The sequence below is a fragment of the Mesocricetus auratus genome, unplaced genomic scaffold, assembly GCF_017639785.1.
Source record: "Mesocricetus auratus isolate SY011 unplaced genomic scaffold, BCM_Maur_2.0 Super-Scaffold_100015, whole genome shotgun sequence".
NCBI lineage: Eukaryota > Metazoa > Chordata > Mammalia > Rodentia > Cricetidae > Mesocricetus > Mesocricetus auratus.
The window spans coordinates 4,730,967-4,750,056 of record NW_024429198.1 but is presented as its reverse complement, the minus strand read 5'-3'; the positions used below and the strand labels follow the sequence as shown (position 1 = coordinate 4,750,056).

At 35.9% G+C, this 19,090-nt stretch overlaps 1 protein-coding gene across 2 annotated transcripts in view; it reads left to right on the top strand.

Moving 5' to 3' along the window:
* Nipbl (NIPBL cohesin loading factor) overlaps nt 1-19,090 on the top strand; it is a 154,910-nt gene that overhangs the window by 76,673 nt on the left and 59,147 nt on the right. For both annotated transcript variants that reach the window (XM_005077992.4, XM_013119043.3), the window contains exons 9-10: nt 381-1,007; nt 7,681-9,291. In XM_005077992.4, coding sequence (XP_005078049.1) covers nt 381-1,007; nt 7,681-9,291 — 2,238 coding nt within the window. The remainder of the gene's footprint in view (nt 1-380; nt 1,008-7,680; nt 9,292-19,090) is intronic.

The window sequence follows — 19,090 nt, the reverse complement described above, 5'->3', positions numbered from 1 at the left end:
TTCCAGGACAGCCTCCAAAACAATACAGAGAAACCCTGTCTCAAAACCAAAAAAAAAAAAAAAAAAAAAAAACCAAGAGGACATTCTTTATAAAGTAGAGGCTGGACCTATCTCTTCAAGATTTTCACCAAATGTTTTATAGATTCTCCAGAGAGAGAAGGCAAAAAGAATGAAAATGAAATTAGGCAAGAATGATATTTTAAAAAAAAACAAGAGTGAAAAAGCTGTAATGTGGCATTTTAGTATATGAAGTATCTTTTATAGTTCAAGCTACAGTTCCAAAGTACCTTAGATTAGATAATTTAATATTTGATCCACCTTAACTGTTATCACTTAATAAAGTGACACAGCTGTTTATTTTTGCTGAATTGTTTTTCTAGGATCAAGACCACCTTTAATTCTACAATCTCAGTCTTTACCTTGTTCATCACCTCGAGATGTTCCTCCAGATATCTTGCTAGATTCTCCAGAGAGAAAACAAAAAAAGCAAAAGAAAATGAAATTAGGCAAGGATGAAAAAGACCAGAATGAGAAAGCTGCAATGTATGATATAATTAGTTCTCCAACCAAGGACTCCACTAAACTTACGTTAAGACTTTCTCGTGTAAAATCTTCAGATATGGACCAGCAAGAGGATATGCTATCTGGTATGGAAAATAGCAATGTTTCAGAAAATGATATTCCTTTTAATGTGCAGTATCCAGGACAGACTTCAAAAACACCCATTACTCCACAGGACATAAACCGCCCACTTAATGCTGCTCAGTGTTTGTCGCAGCAAGAACAAACAGCATTCCTTCCAGCAAATCAAGTGCCTGTTTTACAACAGAACACTTCAGTTGCTGCAAAACAACCACAGACTTCTGTAGTACAGAATCAGCAACAGGTATCACAGCAGGGGCCGATATATGATGAAGTGGAATTGGATGCATTGGCTGAAATTGAGCGGATAGAGAGAGAATCAGCCATTGAAAGGGAGCGCTTCTCAAAGGAAGTTCAAGATAAAGGTAAGAAATCCTTTTTACCACTTTAGCATCGTGGCACAGGCATGATTAATCCTATGTCATCGCATGTGTGAATTCCATTCATTATCTGAAACAACTATATCTGACTTGGTAATTGTGTACCATATATTATCAGTTTTGAACTATATGATTTTATTTTCTACTATTCTAAAGCAAACATTACTGTTTCAGTATTACACTTATTTTCTCTAAGTTACGCTGACAGAATTGTACACCATCCTTTTTTTTTTCTGTAAAAACAGGTTCATTACCATTGAATTATTTTAAAGCAGGCACAAACCAGGTGTGATGGTTCATGCCTGTAATTTCAGTATTTGGGCGGCAGAAGCCAGAGTATTGCTGCAAGGTGGAAGCCAGGCTGTGTCTTGTAGTGAGTTTGCTGCCAGCCTGGGCTACAGAGTGAGTGAGACTGTTTCAAAAACAAAAAACAAACAAACAAAAAGCAACAAATTAAAATAATAATAATACAAAGTGAGTTTATCTGAGAACTTATATGTGCGTTTATTAAAGTTTGATAGTATTAAGTTTTTATAGTAAATTTTAGAAAGTTTTAAGCTAATATTAAATAGCAAACTCTAAGGATCTAAGATCTTTTGATGGTGATTACAGTTTTAAGTGTTCCCTTTTATCAGACTAGTCAATGGCAGAGCACAGTTTGAAAGTATACCTATATTATGAGCTTATTGGCTTACTTCATCCTTCATAATCAAAATAAAGTAAGTGTTGCCAGACAGTGGTGGCAAGCACCTTTAATTCCAGAATCTTGGGGAGGCAGAAACTGGTGGATCTCTGAGTTCAAGGCCAGCCTGGTCTATAGAGTGAGTTCTGGAACAGCCAGGATTATTACACAGAGAAACCCTGTCTCAAAAAAAAAAAAAAAACAAAGTGCTCAGTAAAATCCCTTTAATTTTTTAAGCAAGATATATGAGTTACTGAAATTGCTAGTATAGTTTATGAACTTGGTATCTTTACAAATGTGTATGTATATTAGATTAGCCAAATGTAAAGCACACTTTATAGTTCAATTTTATTTCTTGATACTGAATAGAGTTCATTTTGCCTATTTGTTATGTGACAGGTTTATCACTAAATAACGGTGTTCTGTTCTAAGAAATATGCTGAAGGTTCATGTCATCTCTTTTATCATGATGAATTTTAAACATTGTTGAAAAATGGTCTATATTTAGAAATTATTAACTATAATGTTTGCACAGTAAATCATAAGTAGGACCCATAGTCTTTATTTTACAAGAGGGTTGGTTTTTTGTTGTTGTTGTTGTTTGTTTATTTGTTTGTTTGGCCTTTTGAAAACCTTGGCCATAAACCTTTATTAAAGATGACTTTTTAACTTGTGATGAGTTTCAGTATAGGTTGTAATGTGCATTGTACTCTCTGCCTTTATAAAAATTGTGCATGTTAAGGTATTCAGCTTTCCTTTATAATATTGAAGTATGCAAAATTTGTGACTACTATAACAGTTTTGAAACAAATATTCTAAATTGTTATTGACTAACCAGAAATAGTAGTAGTGTAGAGAACTGAATTTCTGTGTGGCATTTCATTTTTGTTATGGAAGAATCTGTTCTGGAAAATGGGGAGGCGGATATTGTTTTAAGTGAATTTTAGTAGTTGTTGACAGGAACAAAACCAGAAGGGATCGCAAACACTTTTGTTGCCTTTTCTGTATTTCATTATTTCACACTTGTTGAACCTGGAGGTTTCAGTTTTAAAGTAGAATGAGTGGGGACTTAAAAGGTGACTTGGTAGAGAAGAACATGCTGTGCTCTTGTAAAGGACTGGAGTTTGTTTCTCAGCACTCATGTCTGGCAGTTCACAAATGCCTGGAGTTACAGCTGTAGGGGGACCAGTGCCGCTTCTGTCCTCTGCTTGCACCTGCACACATGTGTACATAGACATACACACATAAACAAAAGTAAGATAAATGGGTTTTTCAAAAGTGAACTCAAGGGCCTGGAGAATGGCTCAGCAGTTAAGCATACTTGTTCCTGCAGAGGATGCAGGCTTGATTGCCAGCACCCATGTGTGGCTCACAACCCTCCATAACTCTAGTTCCAATGGCTCTGATGCCCCCTTCTGACCTTGGCAGGGACCAGGCATACACATAGTACAGAAACATAACATGGAAGCAGAACATGCCTACGAATAAAATAAAATAAAAGGTAGAGTGAACATAAAGATTAATTATGCTAAGCATAATTTGCTTATTAGTAAACTTAGCTTTTATCCCTAACTTATTTGGGAGAATAAAACACATCAATTGCATTTATTATTATTTCAGAAATTTGTTATGCATATTTTACTTTGAATCATTTGAATAGTTTTCTCTATAACCTGTGACTATGTGACTATAACAAATTTTAATAAGAGCACAAAGCTAGTATACAGTTCTAGTGAAGTTTCATGTGTTCTATGACTATGAAGATTAAGTAGATATTACTAACTTCATTTCACAGTTGTCTTTTTTTTTTTTTTTTTTTTGGTTTTACGAGACAGGGTTTCTCTGTATTGTTTTGGAGGCTGTCAGTCCAGCCTGGCCTCGAACTCACAGTTGTCATTTTTAAGCTGTTTTCTGACGTCAGTTCCTATTATGTTGTACATAAATTATATGGAGATGTGGAAATATTGAAATACTATATTATGGTGTTCCAAGGTTGTACATTAAGTTATAAGTAAAAGTGTAATTTTTCTTAATTGGTGATTTTGTTGAGTGAGCCCTGGATAAATGGAATAATCAGTTTAAATTAATTTATCATTTCTTACCATTATTTTGATGTTTTCAAACTAAATTCTAAAGTTGACCTTAATGTATTTTAGTATATGGCTCTAAGAACTTTTGGTTATATCACTGGTAACAAGGAGCACACTCAACTACTTGTCTAGTTTGTGGTTGCATGCCCTTTCTAGGGTCTGAGTAGTTTGCCATGACATTTATTTGTTATGGAAAAAAGATTTTTGTCAAAAGACAGAAACAAAAACCCTTTATCTTATAATTAAGAATAAATGCTGATAACTGTAGAATTCAAGATAAGAAATAGGTTAGTCTTAAATATTCTACATATGTTGTTGGTTATGCCTACCTGGTTCTACACACAGGCAAAAGTGCTTTTCTGGATGCTGGGTATTTATGTTCCTGACCTGTTCTTATATATATATATATATATATATATATATATATATATATATATTAAAAGACAAATTGCATCCTAATGTTACACTATTCCCAAAATAAGTTTCTCTCAATATGCCTTGCTCATACTTGTAGCATCTGTAATTGTATACATTAATTTAAAAAAAAACTGTTCACCTTTGCTTCTAGGATAACCTACCAGGACTGTATCTGTCCTTTGTGTGCTAAAGTATTCCTGCTTTCTTTTTCTTAAAGGAATTCCTTTATTTACTTGGTCTGTTTTCCATATCAGCAAATGTAAGGAATGACCTAGTTTCCTTACTCTGTTACTTACTAGTTACTAGTAGTTAACTTACTAGTTAAAATACTCTGACTGTAACTCTTACAAGAAATTATAGATTGAGCTTTGATTCTCCCTCAAAAAGAAATCCAGAATTTATGTAAAACTTACTGAGCATCAAAATTTCAAGTTCCAAAGCATTATGAATTTTATTTTGAGATTAGGTGTATCCAGCTAAGTCTATAAGAATACTTGAAGGACTGAAAAAACTCAAAGTCAGAAATGCTTTGAGTCCCAAGCACCTACTATTCTTTGAAATAGAGATACTGGTATTTGGGCCGAGGATTAAACAGTGAGCCACTGACCTGTGTGTGCAGTTGTTTAGGTGTAGTGTATTTTCATTTGTCCTAGTTGGCTACTGTGCATTCTGCTTTTAGTAGGTTTAGGTTTTACTTAAAATATACTTAATAGCTGTAGCAATTTGTTTCTTATAAGAAGCTTGGACTTCTGGAAGGTTGAGCCTTATCTTCAAAATATTCACAACTAGGTGACAAATGGTTTCAAAATCCTTTCTTGTACACATTTTCTTCAGGAGTATGGTAAATTCTGATAGCTAATGTGACGATTCCTGGAACTAAAGAGAAATTAAAGGTAATCAGTATCCAAAATACTAAAATTACTCAATACTGATGGGCTTTCATTGTTGTGTAAAGGTCATGATATAGTAAAGACAACAGAGGAGGGCAAAGGTGAGCTGTCCATGTCCAGAGCCTCTTTACAGGGATAAACCCATGGGAGAACTGAAGCAGACATACCCTGAAATCACAAAAATTAGTTCTCTTCCTGGACCCCCAACTCCCTGAAACAAACAATGAAGTATTTTTCAACAGATGAAAATTTCTGATCTAACTTGTTGTCCCATACCTTTATTTCTGCAATCAGGAAGCCAGGCAAGAAGAAACTTAGATGCTGTACCAATTCCCACACCAGCATGAGACAGAGAGAAGGGGGGTGACAGACGAGGGGGGGGGCTGAGTTAAAACTTTTATCTAGCAGTGTTTTCTTTATAGTAGGAAAAGTAAGATCTTTTATTAATCTTTATTACATTGCTTATGTGTTATAATTTGTAGAATCTATATTTCTTTTAAATAACTTATTTGTCCAATTTTTATTTTAATAACAAAAGGTAAATTAAAATGAAGTTAATGATCCTTTTAATCCTTTTAAAGTCTACCTGCTAAGTTAATGTTTATTTCTGAAAAAACTATATTAATCAAGGAATGAGGCACAGATTTAACAAAATTATTGAGATGTCTGGGGTTAATTATATTAGTTTTGAAGTATGATTAAGTTATTATTTTAATGACATTTACAAAAATCTGTTGCCTTGAAACTATAGAAGTCTTAAGTTGTGTGAATTTTGGTTTTGTTATAAAGGTTTAAGGGATAAGCTTAAGACATTCTGTTTGTGATCTAGTAATTGTTTTATGTGCTGTATGGCAAGATCAAAATTTTACGACACACACAACAAAAACTTGTGACACTATTTTAAAAGGATACTGTAAACATAATTTTAGTATTCTGAGAATTTTTTCCTCCGATATTGATTCAGAAGTCTTCATATACACTCTTATCTGGCAGGTTGTTTGAAACTTGGGAAAACAATGTAATGATAAAAATTATAACATTGTATTTTTGTTGTTTTAGAAGTGCAGCATGTGTGACTTTGGTTTTGACTTCTGTATAACAGAACAGAGTGTATGTTTGGGGGTGGATCCTGAATATCAAACTCATGTTTTCATACATTCTAGGAAAACATTCAACCACTGAGACATCTTCAGCCCTGAAGTACATTTTCATTACATTTGATTAGACTTTATATTGGAATGAACTGTTCCTTCTGTCTTTGAGAGACAAACAGTGGAATTTGGTATATAAGAGACACATTACAACTTTAAAAAGTGTTTCCAGGATTCTATTCCACTACAATAAAATAATAATGTCTCACCTGTCTCTTTGAAGTTTTAATCTTGTGATATTGTTCCCTTAAATGGTATGTCCCATTAATGGATATTAGAGAATCTACAAATTCTCATGTTAAAGTAACTAAAAATGACTTTTAAAACATAGATAGAAAGTTCAGGAAATAAATTGAGTAGATAAAAACCACAAGGAACTATAAATCTATTCTTAGAACTAGAGATTCAGTTCATAAACGGTGAACCAGAAATTTTCTGAGTTAGAAGTACAATAGAACAAAATTGCATAGGTGCTAAAAAGTGCTTCACAATCTATTGAATAGTAGATTTGTATTAGTATGCATGTTGTTACATTTCATAGTACTGCAGTTCTCCCCCCCCCAACCCCCCTCCATGGTCAATAATATAAGCCACTAGAATCAAAAGCCTAAAGACATGTTAGTCCAAGAAAGTTGCTCAAAGCAAGATTTATCTAAGTAAAGTGAATGCTTATAATCTCTCACAGGAGACAAAGACAGGAGTATCTGGAGTTCAGGGCCACTCTGGGCTCCATTATAAGTTCTAGCCCAGGTTAAGGTATATAGCAAGACCCTAACTCACCACACAAACATCTAAACAATAAAATTAAATTAAATTAAAAGTTCCATGTTTCTGATTATTCCCATGATATAGCTTCTTTGTTCAATTTTGTTTCTAACATTGTGTGTTAACTTTTAAGTTCCATGTGCAGGGTTAACATCTGAAGAATTTGAATTCTGGATTAAAGTATAATGGCAAAATCATGACATTTTGTTATTCTATCATTTACCTTTCTTGGTGACATAACTACATTTGCATTTTAGTTTTATTCTTTCTATCTTGTATGTCTTTCATGCAGTAAAACATTGTGTTTCCAGTTGCATTTGGCAGATTTAGGACTCTTAATTGTTTTAACAATTAAAAGATCTTAAGTAAAAATATGTGATTTATAGCTAGTCTTACAAAACAACTTGGGTCTTTCATATATAAACATAAATTCATGTGTGTATTACAAGTTCTATTCATTTGTATTCATATACTTACATATTCAATGCTACTGAATTATTTTTTATATAATCTATTAATTATTGAAGTTCAGTAAGCATACCGTTCTCCTCAAATCTTAGTTTTAAAAGTAGTTATTCATGCTGTTTTAAAAACATATTTTGTTTTTCAGTAAGATAAGAATGTGTCTGTTACTGATGTTGACTATTTATCTTTAAATTTCAGATAAACCTTTGAAAAAAAGAAAACAAGATTCTTACCCACAGGAGGCTGGGGGTGCTACAGGAGGTAATAGACCAGCTTCTCAGGAGACGGGTTCTACGGGAAATGGGTCAAGGCCAGCATTAATGGTTAGCATTGATCTTCATCAGGCAGGAAGAGTGGACTCTCAGGCTTCTATAACTCAGGATTCAGACTCCATAAAAAAGCCTGAAGAAATGAAACAGTGTAATGATGCACCCATTTCTGTTCTTCAGGAAGATATTATTGGAAGTCTTAAGTCTATACCAGAAAACCATCCTGAGACACCTAAAAAAAAATCTGAACCTGAGCTCTCAAAAAGTGAAGTGAAACAAAATGAAAGTAGGTTGTCAGAATCTAAACCAAATGAAAACCAACTGCTGGAGACAAAGTCAAGTGAAAGAGTGTTAGAAACTAAAACCGAGACCCAAACAGAAGAACTTAAACAGAATGAGAACAAAACTACAGAGTGCAAACAGAATGAGAGCACTGTAGTTGAGCCTAAACAGAGTGAAAATAGACTATGTGACGCAAAACCAAATGACAACAAACAAAACAATACCAGGTCAGAAACAACAAAATCAAGACCTGAAACCCCAAAGCAGAAAGCTGAAAGCCGGCCTGAAACTCCAAAGCAAAAGGGTGAAGGTCGACCTGAAACCCCAAAACAGAAGGGTGAAGGCCGGCCTGAAACCCCAAAGCAAAAGGGTGAAGGCCGGCCTGAAACCCCAAAGCAGAAAGGTGAAAGCCGGCCTGAGACCCCAAAGCACAGGCATGAAAATAGGAGGGATGCTGGAAAGCCATCAACAGAGAAAAAACCTGATGTGTCTAAGCATAAACAGGATATCAAATCTGACTCACCTCGCTTAAAATCAGAAAGAGCTGAAGCCTTAAAGCAAAGACCTGATGGGCGATCTGAGTCACTAAGACGTGACCATGATAGCAAACAGAAATCAGATGATAGGGGTGAGTCAGAACGACATCGGGGGGATCAGTCAAGGGTTCGAAGACCAGAAACATTGAGATCTTCTAGTAGAAATGAACATAGCATTAAATCGGATGGTTCAAAAACTGAAAAGCTAGAAAGAAAACACAGGCATGAATCAGGGGACTCACGGGACAGACTTTCTTCTGGGGAACAAAAATCAAGACCAGACAGTCCTCGTGTAAAACAAGGAGATACTAATAAATCAAGACCTGGTTTTAAATCACCAAATAGTAAAGACGACAAAAGGACAGAGGGTAACAGAAGTAAAGTAGACAGTAATAAAGCGCACACTGACAGTAAAGCTGAATTTCCAAGCTATTTGTTAGGGGGCAGGTCTGGTGCATTGAAAAATTTCGTCATTCCAAAAATCAAGAGGGATAAAGATGGCAATATTACTCAGGAAACTAAGAAAATGGACATGAAAGGAGAGCAGAAAGACAAAGTAGAAAAAATGGGATTAGTTGAAGATCTAAACAAAGGCGCTAAGCCCGTAGTTGTTCTGCAAAAACTGTCGCTGGATGATGTCCAGAAGCTAATTAAAGATAGAGAGGAGAAATCAAGAAGTTCCCTTAAGTCTATCAAGAATAAGCCATCCAAGTCAAATAAAGGTAAGAATACTTCCACAGTCACTGTATTCTTTAAGTTTGCTTTTAAATATAAGCAATGAGAAATCTGTAAAACTGAAAAAGCTGATACATGAAAATGCATCATTTATATAAGCAACAGTGGATTATTTTCAGGAATATAGATTACATTTTTTTTAGTAAACTTTTCTCCCACAAGTACTTGAACTAGTCATGGCAGTCATGAATTTTACTTCTGTCTGGGTTTAGAAAATCATTGTTTCTCTGTTCTTTCAGGTATTTCTAAAATTACTTATTAATCAAGTGAATGATGTGTTATGGTAGACATATTTAGCTCTAAAAAGATATCTTGGCTATCTCTGATACTATACAATGAAGTACTTAATTTTTAACATATTGGAAAAGGTATATATGGTATGCAAGAACAAATTTTATAATTTTTAATTGTCATACATTATTTTCTTACAGGCTTTGTGATTCACTTATTCATGAATCATTTGACTTATTATTTATAAGGTTATTTAGAAGTTGGGGAAATAGGTTTTGTAACTTAAAAATATAAAAAGGTGAGAAATGGCACTTCTTTCCTAAACTGGTTTAAATTGTTTATTTGTGGAGTTGGAGCTGGTGTTACTTTTGCATGATAGCTGAATTAAATTCTCTAGTTACCCGACTAAAATTAAGGGCTAAGAATTTAATTGAAGTTTATTAAAAAGAATAATCTTGTATTCCTTTGTATGCCTGTGTTTAAAATAGTTTTTTTTTAAAATGGTGCCATGTGGCAAGACCTACTTAACCTGTGTTTAATTAGATAATATAATCTAAATAAAAATAGTTCTGAAGGCAGTAGAGCAAAACGTTTGTTTTAGGTTTTCATTCTGTAACCATTACTTGAAGCTTAAATGTATACTTACAAACAAATATATGAAATTTAATATTATTGTCCAGCATGATAGTCAGTAGCCTTTTGGCTATTTTGGTTGAAATTAATGTAAATATCAAAATCTGTTTATCAGTAGTCAAGTGTGGTTATTGACTACTGTATTGTTCAGCACAGTTGAGAGAATTTGTATCATCAAGTGTAGCATTGCAGTATAGTAGAAACAGAAGATATAATTGTTACTATTTGTAGCATACTACTGTAGCTGCCTACCAAGGAAAATAGTATTCAAACCCATTTGTAGCTAATCTGTTTTTACTTTTACTTGATTGTATGAAATGTTCACTCTTTTGCTACTGTTTTGTTTCTCAGAAATGAAAATTACTTTCTGAATCACTATTATTTGTGCTCTTCTAGGAATGTTAGGACAGTCAGAACTACAAAACTAATAGGTGTTGTTTATTGTTTAACTTGAATGTGTCTTTCTGCAGTTTCTTCTTAAAATAATACAAAGAGGTACAAAATATGTGACTGGCACAAGAATTGTTTCTTTTAAGTGAGGTTTGTTTGTTTGATAGGGTTTACTGTTCATTTGGGGTTTTCCATGTGGGTGGGTGGGTTGGTATTTTTGTTTTTGTTTTGTTTTCCAAACAAGGTTTCTCTGTGTAGCCCTAGATATCCTGAAATTCAGATCCATCTGCCTCTGCCTCCCAGTTGTTGGGATTGAAGGTGTGAGCCACCATGCCTAGCTAAATAATAATTGCCAGTGAAGGTTTTGAGACAGCTTGTATTTACAGAGAATATGGTTTGGGGGCTGTGCATGGTGGCACACGCCTGTAATCCCAGCACTCAGGAGACAGGGGCAGGAAGATGTCTGTGAGTTTGAGGCCAGCCTGGTCCACATAGTGAGTTCCAGGCCAGCCAGATCTATTGTTTCAAAAGACAAAGCAAACAAACAAAAGCTAGTGAAAAGGCTCAGAGGATAAAGGAGCTTCCTGCACAAGCCTGGCGGCCTGAGTTCAAGTCCCAGAATATACATAAATGTTGAAGGAGAGAACCAAGTCCACAAATTGTCCTGACCTTCTTTACACGAATACTGTTTCAGGCATACACACACATCATGGGCACGCACATGTACAATAAAAATAAAATTTTAAATAAAGAATATGGTATGTAATTTTAATAGAGGAAGTAGAAAGGTGGAAAGTGTTAGCTAGCTGCCTTGCTTTTTAAGCTCTGTTTTAACAAAGTCTTTTACTGCTGCTAAAGGACATTAAGCCTGTTATGGTGGTGCACTCCAGTAGGATTTGCTGAAGGAGGCCGAGGCAGGAGGATTATGAGTTAGAGGACAGCCTGGGCTACACAATTTTGCTAGACAGTGGTGGCCCACACCTTTAATCCCAGAACTTGGGAGGCAGAGACAGACAGATCTCTGTGAATTCAAGTCCAGCCTGGTCTATCGAGTGGGTTCCAGGACAGGCTCCAGAGTACAGAGAAACCCTGTCTCAAAAATAAACTAAAGAGGTGTGTAGAGGTGGGTGTGATGGTGCAAGCTTGTGGTCCCAGCCTTCTGTACCTGGACAGCAAGGTGGGAGAACCTGAGCAAATTTAGGCCAACTTGATCTCCACAGGGAGTTTCTAGTCAGCCAGAGCTAGACACGAGATCCTGTACACAGAGGGAGAGGCAGAGGCATAAAAGTCTCTGTGAGCTCTAGGCCAGTCTGGTATACAGTGAGTTCTAGAACAGCCAAGACTCCATAGTGAGACCCTGTTTCAAAACACAAAACAAGCAAAAAGAGTGTATTGTAGGGCCAGTAAGAAGGCTCAGGGGGCAAAGGCACTTTCTGAGAAAAGGACAAGGCTCTAAACTCCAAATTGTTAGTAGCTACATTATTTTACATGGTTTTTTCACATCTTTTTAATGCTAATGCATGTTTCTTATAAGCGTATGCTTGATATGGTCATATTAACAAGTACATATACTAGATGTCTACCATTAGACAGTAGTATATGTGTAGATATGAGGATATTCGTGTGTATATGCACATACTAGATCTGCAATTACAATATATTGAATATGGGGTGATATTTTGTTTTCCAAGACAAGGTCTCACTGTGTAGCCCTGGCTATCCTGGAACCCACTGTGTAGAGCAGGCTGGCCTTAAACTCACAGAGATCTACTTGTTCCTGCCCCCAACCCCATCCCAGTGCTGTGATTAAAGGTGTGCACCACAACCTATACCTAACCAGAGCTCTGATAAAAACATCTTTCAGTCCTCAGATTTATTTTCAGACAATGCATTATATGGGGGAGGGGATATGTCTCACAATCCTAATTCGATTGTTTTTATTTTTAGTGACATTCTATTTTTGTATATATTTTAGATCTCTGTTACTAAGCTGACACAATTACATGATTGTATATTTTCTTACTATTTGTAGTTGAAACACAGGTAAAAGAATTAGTCTAAATATTGCTGGGATACTATTACAGTTAATTTTGCCCTAGCACAAAAATCCTTAGTAACTTTTCCTTTGTTGAAAGAGCCATAAAAATCTACCCACAAATATTTTATTTTAATATTTATATAGTTAATACTCACTTTTCAGGGTAATTTTAAGTTCTTTGAATATACTTTTAGGCCAATAAATTTTCAATGTATAGAGAGGTTACTGACACAATTTTTAATTTTTTATGAGTGTATTGAATGTAAATTGATGTTACTTTTAACCACTGAGGTAATATGTATGTAGCCCTAGTATCTAGCATATTGAATTGGGACTGTGTTGCTGTTATATCCAGAAAAGGCCAGGGCCGGGCGGTGGTGGCGTACGCCTTTAATCCCAGCACTCGGGTGGCAGAGGCAGGCGGATCTCTGTGAGTTCAAGGCCGGGCTGGACTGACAGCCTCCAAAACAATGCAGAGAAACCCTGTCTCATAAAAACCAAAAAAAAAAAAAAAAAAAAAAAAAAAAAGCCAGGCCTTTAATCCCAGCATCTAGAAGGCAGAGGCAGACTAATCTCTGAGTTTGCTGCCAGTTTGGTCTGCAGAGCAAGTTCCAGGCCAGCCAGGAGGGAAACCTTGTCTCAGAAAAACAAACAAACAAGGAAAAGTGTATACTGATCTTTCATTCCCGCAAGCTATAACAAGAGCTACTTAGTTTCCAAGTTCTTGTTCTCTAAACTTTGCATTAACATTCTTTGCCCTGCCCACTGCCTGACTTCCATTACAATACAAAAGAAACCAGTCATCTTCCTGTGTGTTCACTTCCCCTGGGCCTTGCTTTGATTTGATTATTCAGTAGGTTCTCTGCCAGTCCTGTTTCCTTTCAATATTATCTTTTTGTCCCGGTGATACACAGGAGAACCTTTTAATGTCTTATGTTTGTATCAGTATACAAAATACCTGTTTTATCAGAATATTATGTACAGTATAGCTACAAATAAAATATTAAATAATAAAATGATCTTTTAAGAGTGGTGTGATAACTAACATGCCTTTACATGATCCTTCACTGTTTAATATCAGTAATTACCAACATATAGACACTCAGAAGTGTCTCAGAAAATCTTCACTTGAGGGCTGGGGAGATGGATCCATAGGTAAGAGCACTGTGCTCTTCCAGAAGGCCCAGGTTCAATTCCTAGCCATCCATGTGGCGGCTCACAACAGTAACTCCAGCTCCAGGGGATCCGATGCCCTATACTGGCCTCCACAGACACCAGGCATGCACATGGGTGTGTGTGTGTGTGTGTGTGTGTGTGTGTGTGTGTGTGTGTGTGTGTGTGTGTGTGTGAAGGCAAAACACATAAGAACAAAGTAGAGATTTTAAATCTTAAAAAACCCTATTTTAAAAGGGGGAGGTTATACAAGGTTTCTTTTTCTCTCCCCCACCCCCGCTACTTTCTTCCAACTACCTTATTTTCCATTAATTGATTTAGTGACTCTAAGAATATCCTTTACTATTTGTGTGATCATCTTTTTTTTTTTTGGAATATGTGGGTTGTTATATGTGTGTGCACTTCGGTGTGGGTATCAGAGGTTAATGTCAAGTGTCTCTGTAATGGATCTTCACCATATGTACTGAGGCATGGTTTCTCACTGAACCTGAAACTTGTATACCTATGATGCTAGTTTGCCTAGCCACTCTGCCTCAGGAATCTCCTGTATGATAGGTGATAGCCACACCCGCCTGGCTCCTTTACATGAATGCTGGGGGTAGGGGTGTGAGTATGGCCTCACACACACTTCCCAAAAGCTTTAGCCACCTTGCCTTCTTCTTTTAAAAACTAAGTTACAGCCAGGTGGTGGTTGTGCTCACCTTTAACACCAGCACTCGGTAGGCAAAGGTAGGCGGATCTCATGAGTTCAAGGTCGGCCTGGTGGTCTACAGAGTTCCAGGACAGACTTCAAAGCTACAGAGAAACCTTGTCTCAAAAAACCAAAACCAAACAAACAAGTAAATAAATAATAAAAACCAAGTTACTGGGTAGGAGTCTGGAACATATCTAGTAGTTCTAACAGCTAGCAATGATACAATCAGTGTCACTTGGCTTGATAGTAGCAGTTCTTACTAGAAGTACTTAGCATCCTGGTTATCTTTTGTAGTCATTTAGTTGAACTGTGGAGAATGTTGCTTCTGAGTTTGTAGCATAGTCTGAATTCTTAAACTGGAGAATATTGTTCTGTTTTCTTTACAATAGATCATACTATTCAAGATCTTTAATACTATCACAGTAGAAATTCATTTTGTTTTAGCAATTTTATGATGCACATTTCAAAAATCTCACATACAGACTTTAGTATAGATAATACAGGATTTCTCTGTATTGTGTTGGAAGCTGTCCTGGAACTCGATCTGTAGACCAGGCTGGCCTTGAACTCACAGAGATTCGCCTGCCTCTGCCTCCCGAGTGCTGGGATTAAAGGCCACCAATGCCCAGCTAGAATATTTATGTAGAAGTTATTCTTGTTTGTAACTACTAGTTAGGTGTGATTTTTAGAAGAGTATTTTGAAATTTTGTGCCCATGATTTCCATCTGTTGAAATGTTTGGTCATTATATGCAGTGGTTATTATTAACGTAAAGACATTCGTTCAGTAAAACTTTTTTCATATGAACTAAATGGATTGAGCTGGAGATTGTACTCTTTGTGGTGTGTGCTCCAGGGTAGCTAAGGCTATAGGTTAAGTTTAGTACTGTAATAAGAGAAATGAACATATAGTGAAGGTGTTCTTACTACTTAACCATTCTGTATTTCAAGTCACTGTTCAACAGCATAGTTTCTGTAGGGTTCTCAGACACGTAGAAATAGGCATCTTATATGTCTTAGTTACTCTTACGTTGCTGTGATACAGTCCTCTGACCAAACCCACTTAAGAGGGAAGGGGAAGCTAGTTCATCATGGCACAGAAGTCAACACAGCACAAACTAAAGCAGCCAGTCATGTTGTAGCATTCAGGATGAGAGAGCGCAGAATGCTGGTGCTCGCCTAGCCTTTTCCTTTTAGTCTAGGACCCAAGGCCTGGGAATGCCTCCCACCACCAATTCTTGGAAGGGGCTTCCCATCTTGTGTTTACTCAATCAAGTCAATCCCTTACAGGTTTGACCAGAAGCTAACCTAATCTAAATAATTCCTCACTGGTGTGCCCAGAGGCTTGTCTCATAGCTCATTCTAGATCTTGTCAAGTTGATAATATTATCCATCGAATATTTGATGACAGAGAGGGTTAGCAAATAACTGTCATGAAAACTTTCTTCTATATGTGAAAGAAATGCACATACTAAATTCCCTTATTCTAAAAAAAATAATAATGTTGTCTTACTGAAGAGTCTATGTAGAAATCAAGACAATAAATCCTTACTTGCTACAGTACTATAAATAAAACAGATATTCTAAATATGGGCCTTCCTACCTTTCCTACCAAATGCTCTGGCTTCTCATGTTTCAGTTTTTTGAAATTTATATAAATTATAGTACTGGAAACAGTGGAATCCAAACTTTGAAAAATAACCTTTCAAAGCTTGATACGTTCATTTTCGAAAACTGTGAAACAGCTCTTCTGCTTTATACAATTATGAAGAGCAAATGAGTGTTGTAATTAGAGCTATCCTGTACATACAGATGAATTCATCTAATACAATTTTAAAGCATCTTTCTGTGTATGTTGTTTGTAAGCAGTGTATATTTAGGATGCTCCTGCTGCCCTTCATTACTATCATTATATGTCCATAGCAGGAAAAGGGTCCTCTGACCCCCTAATGCCTACTTTTCTGTCTTGAGTAGTATGTTGTCATTTACATAATTACTTACCAGAAAACAAGTTCTAACGATCTTTCTTCCATGTAGTAATTTGGCAACTGAACACTGAAATATTTGTAATGTTGATATCAAAAATTAAAACTATATAATACTAACACTGGTTTTTCTTTTGCTTGTTTCATTTATAATAGTGCTTTCTTAAGTCAACTAATTCCTTGATATTTGTCTTCATTAAATAAACCGCTTTTACAAGAACACATGCCTGACATGCTCAACTTGCAGGTTTCAGTGTCCAGTAACTTCTCCAAATAATAACATGATTTTGTACTGATCAAAACCTTATAGGTTATATGGTGATTCCACCAATAGGATCACTTTGTTTCATTTTAAACTGTGTATAATATGATATGAATCAGAGGCCTGCAAGCTTTTTCTATAAATGACTAGAAGTAAATATTATTGCTGTTTCAGTGCCAATGATCATTGTAATTATCTTTCTATGTGATCTACTCTCCTTTGTATTCCCTTATTTGGGGACATTTATAGTAGCTAAAACTAAAATCTTTAGCGTGGCTCTTATTTTGTTGAATAAATATTTAACAGTGATATTGTTTAAAAGTTTGAATACCCTTTGCTGCATTAGCAGAGTCGAGTATGCACAGATCAGAAGATATTGGGTGTGGGGGGGTGTTTACTTGGGAGCAGAGCCTGTATCATTAAAAATAATCTTGGGACCATAAAACTTCCAGGCAAGATGCTGCACACTTTTAACCCTAACACTTGGGAGACTGAGACAGATGGATCTCTATGATTTGGAGACCAGCCTGATATACATAACAAGTTCCAGGCCAGCCAGAGCTATATAGAGTAGCTACACAGAGCTACTTGAAGGGAAAAAAAGCAAAGAAAGTACAACCTTAAAATCATTTTTGCAACTTGCTTTGAAATTGCAACTTAAAAATTTTTGTGTAAGGGCTTGGTGAGATGGCTCCCCGGGTAAATGCACATTACCAAACCGACAACCTGAGTTCTTCCCTGGGAACCAAATAACCAAAGAGGAGAACCAACTCCTTCAAGTTGTCCTCTGACCTCCACACACACACAGTAAATAAAAATAATTTTAAAGAGGAAGTTACTAGAAATTAAAAGGAAGACACACCAGTTCATGGACTTCTGAAATTATTTTGCTTTCAGGACTGTTGCTTCGATGCCATCAGATAGAGAGCACACATGCACAGTTTACCATGTGACCTTTCTTACACCAGAGAGAAAGTGGCTGTTAGCTCTCAGTCTTTTTTTTTTTTCCTTTAGGACATCCATGTTCTTGAGCAAAAATTAAGGCAACTTTATGCAGTGGGGCTGTGTCCCTCGCCCTTAAATTAAGACCTTGCCATGTGACCTGACACAGGTCTTCTTTCTTATTACGCTGACAACCACTAACATTTTACTCAATGGCTATTTTGACTCAGTGTACGAGCGTCTGTATCAACAGTTTTCTGTCATCTTTATTTTTATCAAACTAGTGCTCAAACATAAAAGTCAATCTTCTTTCTCTAAAGCCAGGCTTTTGTGACCTCAGAGTTTGTATCCACAAGCTCTCCATATCCATGCACTCACTGGGAATTTCAGTCCCTGGTTGAGTCTTCTGCTCGCCCTTCCAGTCACTAGAATTTCGTCTTTCACATAGAATCCCTGCTGTCTGTGTCCAGCAAAACAGAAGCGTGTGAAGTCTTGAAGAGTCTTTGTGATACTGAATAAAACCTTCAGAACAGCAAAGGGTTCCATATTGGTGTTGCATTATGTATCTTAAATAATGTAGACTCTTGAGACTGGGAAATATATTTTAATACCCATTCATTTTTCTGTCATGATTTGTTTTTTTTTTTCTTTTTATGTAAGCACTGTTATTTGAACATTACAAGAGGTAGTGTTAATGTTGGTTATAAGTTGCTGATGTCTCCTGCTGTAAACAAGTAAGGAACTATTTGATCCCATTTCATAAAATATATCATGTAAGGTATCAGTTCTAGTCTCCACACAAAGGTTTACTTAGGTAAGTAAAGTTAGGTAAATGTCACCTCTATTAGTCATCAAGGACAAATTGTATTGAAAAATTAGTGTTCAATACTTCTGCTTTGTTTTACATAGCCAGAATAATACTAACAAATGTTTTCTTCATACAAACTGTGAATGTTTGTCTCTAGGTTTACATGGTGTTAATGATTCTCAGTATAGTTTGTTGATAGATTTTTTTCTGTCATTATTCTTTCATGGGAAAATGTGAAACTATTTCATAGCAGGCTTGAATTTATTTACTATTTTCAGTTGTAAACATTTTTAAATATTTTGGTTTATTCATCCTACTTTACAGACTCCTGTTATATTTAATTAATTAAATGTTCACTATTTTGTCCTTACAAGGAAATTTTTTTTGTGATGATAAAGGCACTAATTTGCTTCTCAAATAGACAGTGGCAGGTAAAGATGTATAAAGCTCTTACCCACCCACCATAGGCAACTGTCAGAACTATAAAGGAAGACAAGGAGGCGGTAAGTGCCTTCCATCTTACCATGTGTACTGAAGAGCTACTTTAGTTCCAGGATATAGAGGCCTGCACTAGACCTAGTGAAGACTTTAGTTTTTAAAAAATGGTGACATAGAAATGACAATGTAACTCA